This window comes from Miscanthus floridulus, chromosome 15 (genome assembly GCF_019320115.1).
Source record: "Miscanthus floridulus cultivar M001 chromosome 15, ASM1932011v1, whole genome shotgun sequence".
In the NCBI taxonomy this organism is placed as follows: Eukaryota; Viridiplantae; Streptophyta; class Magnoliopsida; order Poales; family Poaceae; genus Miscanthus; species Miscanthus floridulus.
The window spans coordinates 23,547,164-23,564,757 of record NC_089594.1 but is presented as its reverse complement, the minus strand read 5'-3'; the positions used below and the strand labels follow the sequence as shown (position 1 = coordinate 23,564,757).

The following is a 17,594-nucleotide window of genomic DNA, read 5'->3' as shown; positions in this document are numbered from 1 at the left end:
ATCCTCCCTTCAGATAATCGTGTTACCTTTCACTGCAAACTTTCTATTTTTGGCACCCAGCTTTATACAACGCCTTACGAATACCTATCATGCAGGAGTGCTACTTAACAATATATATGCAAACCGAGCCACCAGCTTCCAATCCTGGTCGATGAATTCTAGTTCACAGAGCACCTCGGCCTTAAAGTCAAAGCAGTAGACAGTAAACATTTAGTTTGTGTTATTAAATCAAAATAAGCTCTATATGTCACCAGATAATTTCCGCACGTTTCCTGTGTTGGTAACTAAGAACCGGTTTCGCCAGTGAACAGGCTGTCACTTCTTAGTGAAGCACCAGTTTTTACTGAACGGTTTACACCTGCACCTACACACCCTGCACAACACAACAACAAACCCCAACCTCGCTTATACCGACGACGAATCAGGCCAACTACGCACATGGGCCTCATTTGAACGTACAGCCTACGCAGACCAACAGAAGCCCGTATAGGGCCCCGACGCAGTCCACCAATTACCAGCCCAAGGCCGTCACCATCCTACAGAGCAGCTTCCATCGTTGACCTTCGCAAGGAACAAAGCATGATCTATCTTTTTCGCCATCTTTCTTTACCACCCTCCCCTGCCAGCGCCAACCACGTCGCCCCTCCAGAAACCGCCAACAGTGCAACCGGCCGGCCAGCACCATTCCCGCTCCATTCCCTATCCTCCTACACAGCACGGCCAGTCCTTCACCGGAACTGGCACTGGTTGGCACCAACGCCTCAACATTCGCTACTGTGTTGCCTATGAACCCTGCCGCTCCGCTCAGCATCGGCGACCATGCACAGGTCAGTAACCTTGTTTCATGTTTCTAACCACGTCGCCTCCAGCCCTGCCCCCGTGAGTGCATTTTTGGCCGCCAAAACTCACCCAAGATTTGTCCGCCTATATCGATTTGCCCAGGAAGAGATACTTCACCTTCAGCAACCCTCGTTCCCCACGCTACAGTTCCCAGCGGCCTTCATCACGCCTAATTGCCTGTAAGTTTTACGCTTAGCCTTCCCATGCTGCCACTTTAGTGACCATGTTTCCATATCTATGCTCATCCTTTGTACGCATGTGCACCTAGAACTATTCTATATACAGCGGGTCGCCGGATTCAGCACAACCACATGGATGCAGGAAACAACTCGCGAGGTAAACATGATATGCAAGCAGACCAGGTATTAAGCTCAGATTTTTCCCAACACTAACTCGACTACACCTGCTCTTATTACTTTAGAAATACAAATGCGTTATTCTATTATAGCCAGAGACAGGGAGCCACACACAAATAGAGCTAGAGCCAACCTAATTCTAACAGAGCTGAAGCACACCCTGATTCCTTATGTTACAGACCCCAATATCCAGTTCCAAAAACCCAACTTTATAATCTACCTGCAAGATCCTGGCGTACAACATCTCCTCCTTTCCAAACAAATGCTACAGACTCACACTTTTACACTGGATTTGGTGGCTTGGTCGACAGAAAATGAAATGGCACAAATACCATGGATGACAGGTACAAACTACAGCCAACATTCTAATCATTTTCTACCAAAAAGGTACAACCACGCAATGGCCAAAAAAAATTTCCCAACGTCTCTATTGTCTCCTATACCCAGGACCACCCACAGCAAAGTCGTTCGATACCAGTTGATCCATTGGCAATTCTGCCATTACCGTCAACAGCCACGCGAAGGAAAGGTAACTTACCTTTGTCCACACAAATCATAACGATAGTATACCCCAGACAAAACACTGAAACCCTTTGTGCAATCAGGTAAACAAGCGCTCAAAGATACCTACGCTGAAGCTCTAGGCAGCGCGTAGGACTTCAGAGCACCTGATTTCAGTTACCTAATCATAAATGACATCAAGGACTTTTACAGCAAAAGGGCACATTACCTATGCTGTTGCAGAAACATATCTGTGCACATGGACACTCTTCTTCAACAATTCTCACACAAATTGAACGCAGCGGCAGATAACCTATGCTATGCCATACACAAGTTTGATTACAGGGACCATGACAACGACAGTGCCTACTTCTACAGCGTGGCTCAGTGGCTCCACCAACTCTTGTTACACGCAGACGGACGGGCAAAAATTCTCCACGACATTATCGACCTAGCACAGCGTCAACAACATCCATCTGTCAACATAAAAGCGTTTCAGAAAATACCCGATCCTCTAGAGGTACGCCCAATCGCTTTCGTAACCCAAGTATGTCCATCATGTTTTCCCACATTTACAAACTTTATAATCTGCAACTACACCGCAAATGCAGACAGCGGTACCACCGGCATTTGCTTCGCGCCTCAAAACCATCCATGCTGCCGCAACTAAGAAGGTATATGGTCAGCAAGCTGTTGTGACTGCTCACGAAATAGTCCCAACTAAATTCGAAGCCTTCATCACCATGGGGAATCTGACTGCACACTACAATGAAGTCCCCTACGCTAATACTGCAACAGCTGAAACATTGGCAATCTACCATTCTCTAAGATACATTACAAACGTCCTCAGCTACCGAATCATTGATCTCAACTACCCATCCTTGTCCACCCTCATACATGCAGTCAACCAACAAAATGCTGACATCACCAGGTTCGACCACTGTGTTTCAGGCATCAAAACTAATGCCGACCTTACACACCAGTTAATCTCATCTCTTCCAACCGAGTTTAGACAAGCAGCAAGTCATATACCACAGTCACAGGAACTATGCGATCCACTGGACGAACTAACTCTTACCGTAGACTACTACCACAAAAACGTGCAAAAGCTACATGGATACTATGAAACCAACAAGGTACGCTTCTAACATCCAGCTAGGTGTCTCATCTACTACCGCTACATCACATATTCATAAACAATGGATGCCTATGCTTTCAGCAAAAATACATCTCAACCAGACTGCAAACAGAAATGCCGAAGCCTAGCAGGCAACCACTGGGATTGGATGAATGCAGCAGAAGAATGAGATACATCAGCATCGTCATGCATCGCGTATCACCAGACCGTCATCAACACCACCACACATCGACATCGCTGCTATCACCGAAGACAACTATTTGTGTACGCCGGCTTAGAGATCAGCTACCGTGTATGACTTTTCCACTATAAAATACTTATCCCTGTAATATATTTCGATACACCTGTATAACCTCTGAACGTGCTACTACGCGAGCGCGCGGAATCGCGCGCCAATCGACTAGTGACATATATAACCAACAGAGCTCCTGCAGGGTAGTTTCTATTATGTTTTTCCCTCTTGTACATCTAAGCTTCTAGGCTGTGGACCCGTGTGTTTTTCTCTGGGAAGTGTCATGCGTCCCAAAAACTTCATGCCTTGTTGTTTGGAAACTCTTTTTTCTTGAAAGGTAGAGATCCTACAATCCCTTTGAAAAAAAAAATGATCAATGGATGCAACCCGGCCCATAGCTCAATTAGCTGGACAACCCACGTTTTAAATATAACCTAGGAAATCGACATGGTTGTATCTGTTCTCCCTACATGGAGCAAAGAACAGACACTACGCTATGAAACATACTGGCGTAAATAATCTGTAAATTAGAACTTGAGTTGGGAAATCTTGTGAACTTAGGCATAATTCTCTTATCCATAAGTGACCATAGGTTGGATGATGATACAGTAGTAGAAAAAGCTAGCAACACACATATATCTGTATGAAATATTTGTGGCACAGTTCACTAGGGTCATTGCTCAGAAATAATTATAACAAACAAAATGGTAGGTTTCATAACTATTCCATTACCGGCTAGAATTGTAGTGCACATTTACCAGAAATGACGAAAGCATGCAGTTAGCTGCCATCAATCATGAAACTCTATTATTCCACTCTAATGTTTCTGACAAAAGTGTTGTACTGTAAGCTGCAGGAAGGAGGGCATATGCTAATACAATGCACACAAACAAGAGGGGAAGCGTCTCGTTCACCCAAGTTCATATCATTTGAGTTCCTATTTTACAAAGGTATACATATTCATGATAGTTCTTGGCAGTTTAATCTATGAAACGTAAACACATTTTCACATACACAGAATTTAATTTTCTCAACTCCAAAAGTGATATAGGTCCATTACTTTCATATTACCAGACACAAACTAGCTGACTTACCGACTGAGAATGAATAGTGAGGTACCTAGTAGGATAATCAGTACGGTTGACCTCTAAGATTGATAACAAAAACATTGAACTCGCCAAGCAAATTAATTGTGGGAGGGGTTTAGGTCCAAACAAATAGAGAATGGCAATCTCAAAACTTCTGTATACACCCCTTCATGTAGGTTGTCACTGTCACTTCTTGATCCCAATCAGGATGCAACCGTTGGTGATGGCGATCGCCGGTGCGCCGCATACCATCGCCTCTCCCACCCACGTTTCCTCCGATCATCTCCATTCCTTCCGCTCCCCCTTCTCCTCCCCATCCCTCTCCTCTTCCCCACTCCACCTACCCTCGAAGGCGAAGGTTCGGAAGCCCGGTGATTCGCGTTCGGACGACTATTTCGCGGTGTTCCCGTCGATCGGCGAAACCGCGCTCCTCCATGGAAAATCAAGTGCTGGTAGAAGTTGCGGCATCGAATTTCCGATCAATCTGGCGGAGCGGAGATTTGTGCTTCGATCCGAGCAGCAGTTCATCCCGTTTGAGGCCATTGGGCGGGAGGAGGTCAAGCTGAAATCGATTCCAATTGTTCTCCGCTGGAATTCGAAGGGTGATGAGGGTGCGCAGCCATCCGTGGCGGGAGAACAGAGAAGGGGAGCAGGGCAATTCGGCAGGAATGGGCCTACTGGTCGGCGCCCCTGGTTCCGGAGACCGCCCAAGGTGCAAATAATCCCAGGAATCCTTGGACCGATCCCGTCATTTGGGCCACGCGTCGCACATCTAGAAGGGGGTGAACCAAGGGTGAGTGATGCAGCCGATTCCAGTCACCGGGCCACCCCACCTACCCCATCCACCCTCTCCGCTTCGTTTCCCCAGATCCATATTGGGGGGCCTTCGAACCCTAGCTCGTCTCCTCCCCTGCCGCCCCAAATTCCTCAAAAATCCACCCACAAAGCTAATATATTACGTTTTGTTGGTCATTTCTGGAAGGCACCAATCAAGTCCTTCGCTTCGGCTGTTCGCACCGACCTTGCGAATACCGTGAGCGTGAAGATGAATCAAGGGGATGGTAACAGGAGGTGGGGTGGTGGAGGTGGCGGCGGACGGTGGGGTGGAGGAGGAGGTCAGTGGAGAGGTGGAGGGAGATGGGGGTGGAAATCAAAATCGTGGTGCTGGGAGGGGAGGTCCGGGCGGAGGCCATGGACGCAATACATGGGATCGCAATGCTGATCAGAAGGAAGCAAAAAAAGCAGAGGTTGATATTGAAGCTCAGGCATCACAGGACAATGACAAAGCAAAATGGGATCAAGAGGCAGAGAAAGCTGAAGGAAAGAAGGTTCAAGAGGAGGTTGCTGATCAGGGCAATCAACCTAAGACACAAGGCACTAAACAAGGTAATGATGAGGCGCAGTCAAATCCTACTAATCCAGCTAATCCTGCTCAGAATAGAGTTGCCTGCGAAATTTGTGGCCTGTTCAATCATGTGACAAATGACTGTAGAAGGCTAATTTGTGAGACCTGTGGGTTCAACAATCACACCACCTACGAGTGCAAGAGGTGTGTTCCTTGGAACACTGGACCTGAATTGTGTACTGCACAAGTGGAGGATCAAAGTTTCTTTTATATACCTGAATGTATCGACCCTAGGATGTCTAAAGAGTAAAGAGAAGGAATGTATAGGAGTCATCAATATAATTCAGGGGTCTGCTACTGCAAAAGATGTGGAGCGCGAGATGATGTTTCTGGCTGGATCTAGTCCTTGGAAATGGAATGCTAGGCAGGTTGGTGAAAAAAGATTTGTCATGAGATTCCCTAATGCTCCAATGCTCAGGGAGTGGAGTAGAGTTAAGGCTCTGGCGATGAATGAGGTGGACGCTTTCATGAAAGTAGAGCCATGGACAGCAAGAATAGGTGCTAAAGGGGTCATGCAACAAGCTAGCCTGGTTTCGTATTGGGAATATCCCGGCGGACCAAAGATCTGTGAAGACCATCTCTCAAGTTGGTGGCTTGGTTGGAAAAGCAATGGAGATTGACGAGAGAACTAGGTTCAAGGCTGACTATGTAAGGGTGAAAATAGCATGCAGAGATGTAACAAAAGTGCCAAAAACTGCTGATGCAATGTTGGGGATCTATGAATTTGAGTTCTCTTTTGAAAGAGAAGTCCCTGAGACCCAAACTGGCAGGATGCTTACTAGCGGCATCAAGGTGGGTGAAAAGGAACCACCAGTCAAAAAGTATAAGCATGATGAGACAAACAAGCAACCCAATACTGCTGGAAGTGTTAATCAATCTGAACAATCTCAAGATGGGGCTGATCCTAGCAAATTGGGCCATACCAAATGTGGAAATCAAGGAGTCAATTCTGCTCCCCCAAAGATGCACAACACTGGTGCTGATGGGGGGGAAAAGAACAAGATGGATCAAGACAAGACTGTAGACTCATCCAAGCAACCTGCAAGCAAGAAGCCACCTCAACCTACTGAGAATGCATCACAAGAGGAGAGGATACCAAATCTGGAAACCTCTGAAGAATATGACTATGACAGTGATACTCTTAGTGAGAAGCTCAGGAAGATTGATGCTTATGGGCTTGTTAATGATGAGAAGCATATCAGTGATGGTGATAAGCAATTCTGGCACATGGATGTTGACAAAGAAACTGAGCAAGGTCACCAGGCTATCAATGCTATGATCAAGAATCAGAACACTGATAATAATGTGCTAAAAGAGTCAGAAAAGGGGGGAAATGCCTCAGCTGCAATTTCTGTAGAGCAACAAAACATGGATGTTGATATCATCATCAACTCTCAGGAAAGTGTGAGAACTAATCAGACTGGAGAACCTGTTGAAGAGATACAAGACAAAGTTATTATGGAAGATACCACTCATGAAGAGATGATGGAGCAAGTCATTCAAGCTGAAAGAAGGAGAAATGCAAGACTCAAGAAGGATATCATGCTCACCACCATGGATAAAAATGAGGCCATGGCAAAGAAAAGATCACTGGAAGGTAACCTCACCAAACCACCAAAACTTGCCAACATAGATAATGTTGTTTTACATTCTTTAGCTAAGTCTATGGGAATTGTTGTCAAGAATGATCAATTTGCTACTTTTGATATGATTAAAGATTTGGAAAATGCTAGAAGTAGTCTTGCTGATAAATACTTGAAAACAGATGATATGGTTAGTTCTGTAGAGTTGGGTGAGTTTATTCCTGATCTGTGTAGTATTGATGAGAATGGAAGTTGTAATGAGACGGATGATTTGGAAGAATTGATAGTTCAAAAATCAATGAGGAAAAGTGGTTCAAAGAAAAAAAGAATCAAGTTCTCCCCAATGGGGAAGAAGCAAGACCAGGAAAATCCTGGCTTGCAAGGTTCAAGGAACATTAGTATTCCTGTGAACCTTGAAAAGAGAAAAATGAAAAAGAAAAAAAATGATGATCCAAGGTTTGATATGGAATTGTAGAGGCCTCAAAAAGAAAGGGGTTGCTACCTTCTTGAAAAATCTCATTCTGGATCACAAATTTCATTTTGTTGGTTTACAAGAAACAATGATAGCTGATTGTAATGATGCACTTTTGAGGAAATTTGACAATGATAAAGAATATTTATGGTTGTGGAACCCTTCAAAAGGCAAATCTGGTGGGATTTTAGTAGGAACTCGATTAGAAAGATTTGATGTTGGCTCTTTTAAACAAGGAGAATTTATGATTCAAATGAATCTATGGGACAAAATTTTGAAAGTTAAATGGAACCTCTTGGTGTTATATGGTGCAGCACAAGATGAAAATAAATTGGCCTTCCTGGCAGAGTTATCTCAATTCTGTGCATCAAATAATGAGCCTCTCCTAATTGGAGGGGATTTTAACATAATCAGATATTCTAATGAGAAAAGTCCTATGGATAGGATACACAGACATACTGCTGTTTTTAATTCTCTAATTCACTTCTATGAATTGAAGGAATTAGAAATGACTGGTGGAATGTTCACCTGGTCAAATAATCAAAATCCACCTGTCCTGGAAAAGTTAGACAGAATTCTAGTAACTAAGGAATGGGAAGACATGTTTCCTACAACAATTGTGAAAAAATTACCAAGAGAAGTGTCAGATCATAACCCCTTGATCATCTCTTCGGGGGATAGTGGAAAACTCCCTTACATCCAGTTTAGATTTGATCTGAATTGGCTGAAGAATCCAGATTTCTTTCTAAATGTTGAAAGGATCTGAAACAAGCCATGTAAGCTGAAACTACTTTGGATAGAATTTCACAAAAAATTAAGCTGATCAAAAAAATCTTTAAAGGATGGGGGTTTAATCTGCAAGGAGTACTGAAAAAACAAAGAAGAGAATTCCAGGCTGAACTTTCTAATCTGGAAGAAATTGAAGAAAGGACTGGGTTGAATAATGATCAGATTGGTAGAAAAGTATGGCTTCTATGTGAAAATATGAAAAATTTAGAACAAGAAGAATCCTATTGTCGTGAGAGATCTCATGAAAATTGGCTCCTCAAGGGCGATATTAATACAGCCTATTTCCACATGTGCGCAAATGGTAGGAAGAGAAAGAATACAATAATTAATTTGGAGAAAGATGGCCTAGTAATTGAAGGTGATGAGAACTTAGTGAAACATGCATCAGAATATTACGCTGGCCTATTTGGTCCTCCTGAAGAATATGATTTGCGAATAGATGAGAGCATTTGGGAAGGTATCCCCCAGGTTACTTTAGAAGAAAATGAGTGGTTGTGTAGGCCCTTTTATGAAAAAGAGATTAAAGAAGCTCTAGATCAAATGGAATGCAACAAAGCAGCCGGGCCGGATAAAATCCCTATTGAATTTTATCAAGGATGTTGGAATATTGTTAAAGCTGATCTGATACTGTCAGTAGTTAGCCTAGTGGTTATGTTTTCCAGTTACCTACTATAGCTATTTAATATTTACTGTCATGTAATTTTCAGGTTCCTTGGCAACCAAGTTGATCATGGTGCCTTGGCAACCAAGTAGGAATCATAGCATCTGCTTTATGCAGTTAGAATATGCTAAGGAGTAGGTACACCACTTGCTTATATATGCAGTGGTTAGCATCTTCTTGTATCTAAGTTGTCAATTTTTGCAATTCAATACAATCCAAGCGGCCTATTGGCCAAGCTGCCCTCTGGCAGCCAACAATTGGTATCTAGAGCCGGTTGAGAGAAAGGGAGAGGCATGGCCACCTCCGCAGAGAGAGCAGCCGTAGCCGCCGCCGCTGCCGAGCAGCGTGCGCAGCGTCTGGCCGCGGCAGAGGCCGCAGCCGCGCAGGCGCAGCAGGCCGCGGAGGCCGCCGCCGCAGCAGCTTAGAATGCGGCCGCCACGACCGCGGCTCTGCGTCGAGAGTTGGTGGAGGAGGATCCGCCGCGCGATCGCCGCCCGCCTCCGCGGAGGAGCCCGGAGCGCGAGCGCAGGCAGACGCAGTCGCCCAATCGGGATCAGGATCGCCGCCGCGGACGGGCCAGGGGCCGCTCGCCGGTGATCTAGACCGTATACAAGGATTCTGGCTCAAGCTCCACCTGGCCGATGCTCACCAAGTCAAATTACCATGAGTGGGCCTCGATCATGAAGCTGAAGCTCCAGGCGCGGCAACTCTGGGACGCGATCGAGTACCAGGACCTGCCGTACCATGAGGATAGGCGCACGGTGGAGGCGATCATCGCAGCTGTGCCGCAGGAGATGCAGATGCCGTTGTCCGAGAAGGGATCGGCCAAGGAGGCCTGGGACTCCATCGCCGCCGTGCGGATCGGCGTCGATCGGGTGCGTCGCGCCACGCTCCAGCGACTCCGCAGCGACTGGGAGAAGCTCGCCTTCCGTCCGGGTGAGCAGATCGAGGACTTCACCCTTCGCTTGATGGCCCTGAAGCAGCAGCTTCTTCTCCACGGCGACAACGACATCGATGAAGAGCGCGTGGTGGAGAGGCTCCTGCGCGCCGTGCCGCCGAAGTATGCCCAGCTCCGGATCGCCATCGAGACGCTTCTCGACTTCCAGGACCTCACCATCGAGGAGGTGTCTGGGCGTTTGAAGACGGTGGACGACATGGAGGCGCTGGCCGCAGAACCGGCCGCCATCGGCGGTCTGCTGCTGACAAGGGAGCAGTGGCATGCCAAGGAGAAGGAGGCTGCCGCTTCCGCGTCAGGCAAGGAACCGCGACGTCGTCCACGCGGCGGCAAGAAGCAGCGCGGGAAGGGCAATCGCGGCGGAGGAGACAGAGGCGGTGGCGACGATCACGGGGCGGACGACGACACCTGCCTCAACTGTGGTGATCGCGACCACTGGGCGCGCGACTGCCGCCAGCCGCGTCGTGGTGGTGGTGACCGCGGCGGCAGCGGTGGCAACCAACGCGGAGGAGGCAACCGCGTTGGAGGTGATCGAGGTGGACGGCGCGGTGGTGGGCGTGACGGTGCTGTGCACGTCGCAGAGGCGGAGGACGATGATGGTGCTCTGTTCCTCGCCCACGGCTTCCTCGAGCTCGACGAGAAGGCCGAAGCCGTCTGCTCCAAGGCCACGGCCTCCCTCGACATCAATGAGCCGCGCGCGCGTGTCTTCCTCAACACCAGCGCCATCGAGGAGGCGCTCGACGGCTAGTACCTCGACAGCGGGGCCACACATCATATGATCGGCCGTCGGGAGCTCTTCGCCGAGCTCGACACCACGGCGCGCGGCACGATGCGTTTTGGCGACTCGTCTCGAGTGGAGATCAAGGGGACCGGCTCCATCGTCTTCCAGGCCAAGAACGCGGAGCAGCGCGTCCTCCATGGCGTCTTCTACATCCCAGCGCTCAGGAACTCGATTATGAGTTTGGGGCAGCTCGACGAAGGAGGCTCCAGGGTGGAGATTGATCATGGAGTGCTCCGTATCTGGGACCGGCGTGGTCGTCTTCTCGCCAAGGTACATTGCGGACCCAGTCGGCTGTACATCCTGCACTTGGAGGCCGCACAGCCGGTGTGTCTTGCCGCCAGGAAGGAGGACGAGTCATGGAGGTGGCATGAGCGCTACGGGCATCTCAGTTTCGAGGCGCTGCACCAGCTCGGCAAGCAGGAGATGGTGAGGGGGATGCCGGTGATCAAGCATGCGGAGCAAGTCTGCGATACCTACGTCACCACCAAGCTCCGCCGCAAGCCGTTTCCGCAGCAGGCGCCCCTGGACGTCGTCCACGGCGACTTGTGCGGGCCGGTGACGCCGGCGACGCCAGGAGGGCGCCGCTACTTCTTGCTGATGGTGGACGACGCCACCCGCTTCATGTGGGCGGTGCTTCTGCCGACCAAGGATGCTGCTGCGGATGCCGTGAAGCGGGTGAAGGCCGAAGCAGAGAAGGAGACCGGCCGTGAGCTCAAGGTGCTGCGGACCGACAATGGAGGAGAGTTCACCGTCGGCGAGCTGGCGCAGTACTTCACCGCCGAAGGAGTCAAGCGGCACTACTCTGCACCACACTCACCTTAGCAGAACGGTGTGGTGGAGCGGTGCAATCAGACGGTCGTGGCGACCGCACGCGCGCTCCTGAAGCAGAGGTCCATGCCGGCCAAATTCTGGGGGGAGACGGTGATGACGGTGGTGCATCTGCTCAACCGCGCGCCGACAAGAAGCTTGCAAGGCAAGACCCCCTATGAGGCCTGGCACGGACGAGCGCCGGCGGTGAGCTATCTGCGTACATTCGGCTGCGTCGCCTACACAAGGGAGCTCGGGCAGCTGCGCAAGCTCGACGACCGCGGCAAGGCTGGGGTCTTCATCGGCTACGCCGAGGGCGCCAAGGCCTACCGGGTCCTCGATCCGGCGACAGGACGTGTCAAGGTGAGCCGCGACGTGGTGTTTGATGAAGGGCGCGGCTGGGATTGGTCCAATTCGGCCGCCGGGACGTCTGCTTCCGCCTCCAGCGACTTCGACATCGAGTTCTGGGGAGTCGACGCAGACGGAGCTCCGCCGCGCACGCCGTCACCAACTTCAGGGGAGCACGATCCACCGGCCTCATCTGCTTCACCAGCAGCGGCGCCGTCACCAGCTCCAGGGGAGCACGATCCATCGGCCTCCTCTGCTTCACCAGCAGCGGAGACCGAGCAGGCGGACCCAATTGAGTTCGCGTCACCGCTCGAGGACGACGACGATCGCCTTGACGCTGTCTACGACGGCGAGCAGCTGCGGTACCGTACCATGCCCAACATCATCGGGGACGTGCCCACACCGCCGCCGGCTTCACGTCTTTTCGCCGAGCTTCACCTCACGCACGCCGGCGAGCCGGCCAACTTCGCGGAGGCTGAAGGCGATCTTGCCTGGCAGGCCGCCATGGAGCAGGAGATCAAGGCGGTTGAGCAGAACAGCACGTGGGAGCTTGTGGAGCTTCCTCCCGGTCAACGGCCCATCACTCTGAAGTGGGTCTACAAGCTCAAGGACGAGCGGGGCGGGGTGACCAAGTACAAGGCGCGCTTGGTGGCGCGGGGTTTCGTCCAGCAAGAAGGGATCGACTTCGACGACGCGTTTGCTCCCGTGGCGCGCATGGAATCCGTCCGAGTCCTCCTCGCGCTGGCGGCCCAAGAAGGATGGCACGTCCACCACATGGACGTCAAATCGGCCTTCCTCAACGGCGACCTCAAGGAGGAGGTGTACGTGAAGCAGCCGCCTGGCTTCACCGTCGCTGGGAAGGAGAAGATGGTATACCGTCTGCGCAAGGCTTTGTATGGCCTACGACAGGCTCCGCGAGCTTGGAATGCCAAGCTGGACGCCACCCTCAAGGAGATGGGTTTCTAGCAAAGCGATCATGAAGCCGCGATGTACAGGCGAGGAACAGAGGAGGAGCTGCTGCTGATCGGAGTCTATGTTGACGACTTGATCATCACCGGTGCCAGCACTCAAGCCATAGAAGGTTTCAAGGCTCAGATGAAGAAGGATTTCGACATGAGCGACCTCGGCCTCCTGTCCTTCTACCTGGGGGTCGAAGTACACCAAGATCCAGCTGGGATCACTCTGAGGCAAACCCATTATGCCAAGAGGATCCTTGAGCTAGGAGGTATGGATGCCTGCAACCCCGCCCATACACCAATGGAGGAGCGGCTGAGGTTGAGCAGGCAGAGCACGTCTGCAGAAGTTGATCCTACCCAATACAAAAGATTGGTGGGCAGCCTGCGCTACTTGGTCCACACAAGACCTGACTTAGCCTTCTCAGTGGGCTTTGTCAGTCGATTCATGGAGAGGCCGACTGCAGAGCACCAAGCTGCCATCAAGCGCATCCTGAGATATGTGGCTGGTACTCTGGAGTTTGGCCTGCACTACACTAAGGCTCCAGGGAGAGCAAGGTTTGTTGGGTACTGCGACAGTTACTTGGCTGGGGACATTGACACCAGCAAGAGCACTAGTGGCACCTTGTTCTTTCTAGGGAGCAATCTTGTGTGCTGGCAGTCAGTGAAGCAGAAGGTGGTGGCTCTATCTAGTTGTGAAGCTGAGTACATTGCCACTACCACAGCTGCAACACAAGCTATTTGGCTATTCAGGCTGCTGGCAGACCTCCTTGGAAGGAATGTGGAAGTGGTTGAACTGAAAGTTGATAGCAAGTCTGCACTTGCTCTAGCCAAGAATCTAGTCTTTCATGAGCGCAGTAAGCACATCAGAATCAAGTATCACTTCATCAGAAACTGCTTGGAAGATGGAAGTATCAGGGCTGATCACATATCCACCACCGATCAGCTAGCTGACATTCTAACCAAGTCTCTTGGAAGATCAAAATTTGAAGAGATGAGGAGAAGAATTGGACTCAAGCAGATCACTTCCAAGGACCACAAGGCTAAAGGGGAGAATTGTCAATAGTTAGCCTAGTGGTTATGTTTTCCAGTTACCTACTATAGCTATTTACTATTTACTGTCATGTAATTTTCAGGTTCCTTGGCAACCAAGTTGATCATGGTGCCTTGGCAACCAAGTAGGAATCATAGCATCTGCTTTATGCAGTTAGAATATGCTAAGGAGGAGGTACACCACTTGCTTATATATGCAGTTGTTAGCATCTTCTTGTATCTAAGTTGTCATTTTTTGCAATTCAATACAATCCAAGCGGCCTGTTGGCCAAGCTGCCCTCTGGCAGCCAACAGATACAACTGTTTGAAGATTTCTATGAAAATAAAGTGAACATAAGTAGGATCAACTATGGGATCATTTCCCTGCTTCCAAAAATTAAGGATGCTTCTAAAATCCAGCAATTCAGGGCCATTTGTTTGCTGAATTGTCTTTACAAATCAATAACAAAAACATTGACAATCAGGTTGGAAAAAATTGCTGGCAAGTTGATTCACGCCACTCAAACTGCTTTTATGAAATAGAGGAATATTATGTTAGGTATTATGTGTCTGCATGAAATATTGCATGAAACCAAAAGGAGAAATGAGGTGGGTGTGGTACTAAAATTAGATTTTGAAAAAACATATGATAAAGTTAACTGAAAATTACTGTTTACATGCTTACAGAAAAGAGGTTTTAGTGAAAAATGGTGTAATTGGATTGAAAAAGTAGTTACTGGCGGGACTGTGAGTATAAAGATGAATAACAGAGTTGGATCTTATGTGAAGAGCTATAAAGGGGTCAGACAAGGAGACCTGCTGTCCCCAATCTTATTCAATTTTGTTGCTGATTGCCTCACAAGAATGGTGCACAAGGCCCAAGAAAATGGGTTAATTACTGGACTAATTGATCATATAATTGATAGAGGGGTGGCTATTTTACAGTACGCAGACGATACTTTCATTTTCCTTAAGCATGATATAAATAATGCCAATCATATGAAGTTATTATTATACTTGTTTGAGATGCTAGCTGGTCTTAAGATTAATTTCAACAAAAGCGAAGTAATCATGATTAATGATAATGAAGAGTGGGGTCAAAAATATGCTGAGATCTTTAATTGCCAAGTGGGATTATTTCCTATTAAATATCTCGGCGTACCTGTCAGTCCTAGCAGGTTGAAAGTTAGTGACCGGCTTCCATTGGTAGAAAAAGGCAATAAAAGGCTAGATATTTGGAAGGGTGGACTACTGTCCATGGCTGGGAGAAAAACGTTGATTAGTTCAAGTCTAAACAATACTCCTATATACCATATGTCTGTGTATCTGCTTCCCAAGTCTACAGTTGCTAGTATGGATAAAATCAGGAGGACCTTCTTTTGGCAAGGGGGTGGATCGAAAAAGAAATATCACCTTGTGAAATGGAAAATTATTTGCAAAAGTAAGAAAAAGGGAGGTTTGGGAGTTAAAGATCTTAGAAAAATGAACATTAGCCTTTTATGCAAGTGGTGGTGGAAATTAGAGAATGAAGATGGTCTTTGGCAAAATATTATCAAATTTAAATATATGCAGAACAAAACAATTCATGAGGTAGGGCACAAGATGAATGACTCTCCTGTTTGGTCTGATTTATTAAAAGTTAAAGAGGTTTATTTACAAGGTAGGGGTTTGCTGACTGGCAATGGGGGCTTGACCAGATTCTGGTTAGACCCTTGGATATATGAGGTGCCTCTTTCTGTGAAAGTTCCAATCCTGTATGAGCTAGCTAACAATAAGAATGTTACTGTGTTACAGTACAAGAATGGAGTACAATGTTCTTTTAGGAGATGGCTCACTGAAGATCTGAGGTTAGAATGGAATAGAGTCTGCAATGATATTATTAACCATCAACTGATAGACCAAAGACAAGGTGGTCTGGGTTTTTGGGGGGAAAAAGGTTTTCTCTGTCAAATCTGTTTATGATGCTTTAACTAGATCAAATTCTGGGACTTACCATAAGAGAATATGGAAAGACAAAATACCTGAGAAGATTAAAATTTTTCTATGGCTTATGGCTAATGATGCAGTTTTAACAAGAGAAAACTTAAGAAAGAGGAACTGGGATGGGGACCCTAGCTGTGTCTTTTGTGATAGTGTAGAAACCATACATCATTTATTCTTCCAATGCCCTGTTTCCAAAATTGTCTGGCTGATCATCGCTAAATGTCTGGGTGCTACAAATGTGCCTCTGAATTTGGATCAATGTTGGTTATGGTGTGAGCAATGGTTCCCATTTGGGGAAAAATTCCACTCCTGGGGGGTTGGAGCAGTTTGCTGGGCAATATGGAAGTGCAGGAACAAAGCTGTCTTTGACAAAAAGCTAATCAAAAATCCAATGGAGATTATCTGTTATGTGTATTCACTCATGATGTATTGGTCAGGTCTGTATAATGAACTTGACAAAGAACAGATGGAAGGAGCCAAAACAATGCTGAGGATTGCGCAAGAAGTCATGACGGCTCAGACCTCCAGACAGGTGGATCGCCTGTTGCTACATGAGGGAGACTCAACTGACTCCGATGGGGATCGGGCATGAAGATCTCCAGGTGCAAGTGTAGCCTGTCTGGAGGCCAGGACTCCAAGCTCTCTATTCTGGTCAATCTGAAGAATTCTGACTGTCGTCTTTAAACTTTTGTTGAGGTAGTTAGATCAAATCTAACGAATCACACCACCTGTCTTGTAATATATAATGAAGTCGTTTCTAGGAGGGTGTGGCCCTAGTGGGTGCTGGTTTCTCTTCCTTGAACTGGTCTGAATCAAGTTGGAAGAGCAAAGGGCAAACTTCTTCTTCATCGAGGTGATCAGTTTGCTGGAAAAGCTGGGTGGGTGATGCTTGTTGCATCAGGTGTTTGCTTGTTTCAGTTTTCAGTTTGAGAGTTTAGCTCAGGTTCTACCTTTCTTCTGGTTTCCTGTATCTTATCTGAATGCTGTGTATTTCCGTTTTATATGAAATGGAAATGGGTTCTCCCGAGTGGAAAGAAAAAAAAAGAACACGATGAAAGATCACACCTGTCGTACAAAGCCCTCGATGTGATCGTTCTCTTTACAATGAATATTTTTGAAGCAGACGGAAATAATAAGGTTTGCACTTCAGCTGTAATTTTCGCATCAAAGAATTATTCACGGACCAAATCATTTTATTTACTTAATTATCATTCGCTCTACGAAGAGCATACATACTCACTCAGCAGCAAATTACAGCTGCGCCGCTGCTGTCGTCGGAAGCAAGCACACATAGGATTATGGCCTAATTGGCGTCCAGGTGCATCTAGAGCGCGCTGGCTGGAGGATGGGGTTCAACATGGCTATGGCGCTTTCGGGGGTATGGACATCAAATTTTGTGATCCTTGTGGCCTCAACGTTTCGAGCCCAGGCACCCCTGGCCTGACCATGTTCATTCCAGCTCAGTATTGCACAGGAAAAAGTCCGCCAGTTGACGACGAGGTCGATGTAGTACGTCTGCGGTGAATACTTGGCGTCAATGCTGCGCGGCGTTGTGCTGGCCCAGAGAAGAGACACAGCGAGCCGGAGTGTAATGAAGCGCTCCGCCTCTGAGATGATGAGGACGAAGAACGCCGATGGGATCTTGAGGTGTTGGTCGTCTGCTCCACCGC

The 17,594-nt window shown here is 47.9% G+C and overlaps 2 protein-coding genes across 6 annotated transcripts; both read left to right on the top strand.

The window, feature by feature from the left end:
• The first annotated feature begins 589 nt into the window (after nucleotides 1-589).
• Nucleotides 590-3,337, top strand: LOC136508872 (uncharacterized). 5 transcript variants are annotated; one of them, XM_066503650.1, is made up of 7 exons: nucleotides 590-827; nucleotides 943-1,019; nucleotides 1,109-1,540; nucleotides 1,644-1,725; nucleotides 1,802-2,217; nucleotides 2,309-2,833; nucleotides 2,917-3,337. In XM_066503650.1, exons 5-7 carry the CDS (start codon nucleotides 1,957-1,959, stop codon nucleotides 3,145-3,147), a joined length of 1,017 nt encoding a protein of 338 aa, XP_066359747.1. In that variant the 5' UTR covers nucleotides 590-827; nucleotides 943-1,019; nucleotides 1,109-1,540; nucleotides 1,644-1,725; nucleotides 1,802-1,956; the 3' UTR covers nucleotides 3,148-3,337. The 5 variants fall into 5 exon arrangements, with proteins under 5 accessions (XP_066359747.1, XP_066359749.1, XP_066359748.1 ...); XM_066503652.1 differs by lacking the exon at nucleotides 1,644-1,725 and having other exon boundaries at nucleotides 1,109-1,176; nucleotides 2,032-2,217; XM_066503651.1 differs by having other exon boundaries at nucleotides 1,109-1,176; nucleotides 1,262-2,217.
• An 866-nt stretch (nucleotides 3,338-4,203) lies between these two features.
• On the top strand, nucleotides 4,204-16,975 carry LOC136508209 (uncharacterized). The gene is made up of 2 exons (XM_066502849.1): nucleotides 4,204-7,157; nucleotides 16,362-16,975. The coding sequence occupies exons 1-2, from the start codon at nucleotides 6,170-6,172 to the stop codon at nucleotides 16,514-16,516; spliced, it is 1,143 nt and encodes a 380-aa protein (XP_066358946.1). The 5' UTR covers nucleotides 4,204-6,169; the 3' UTR covers nucleotides 16,517-16,975.
• Nucleotides 16,976-17,594: the final 619 nt, after the last annotated feature.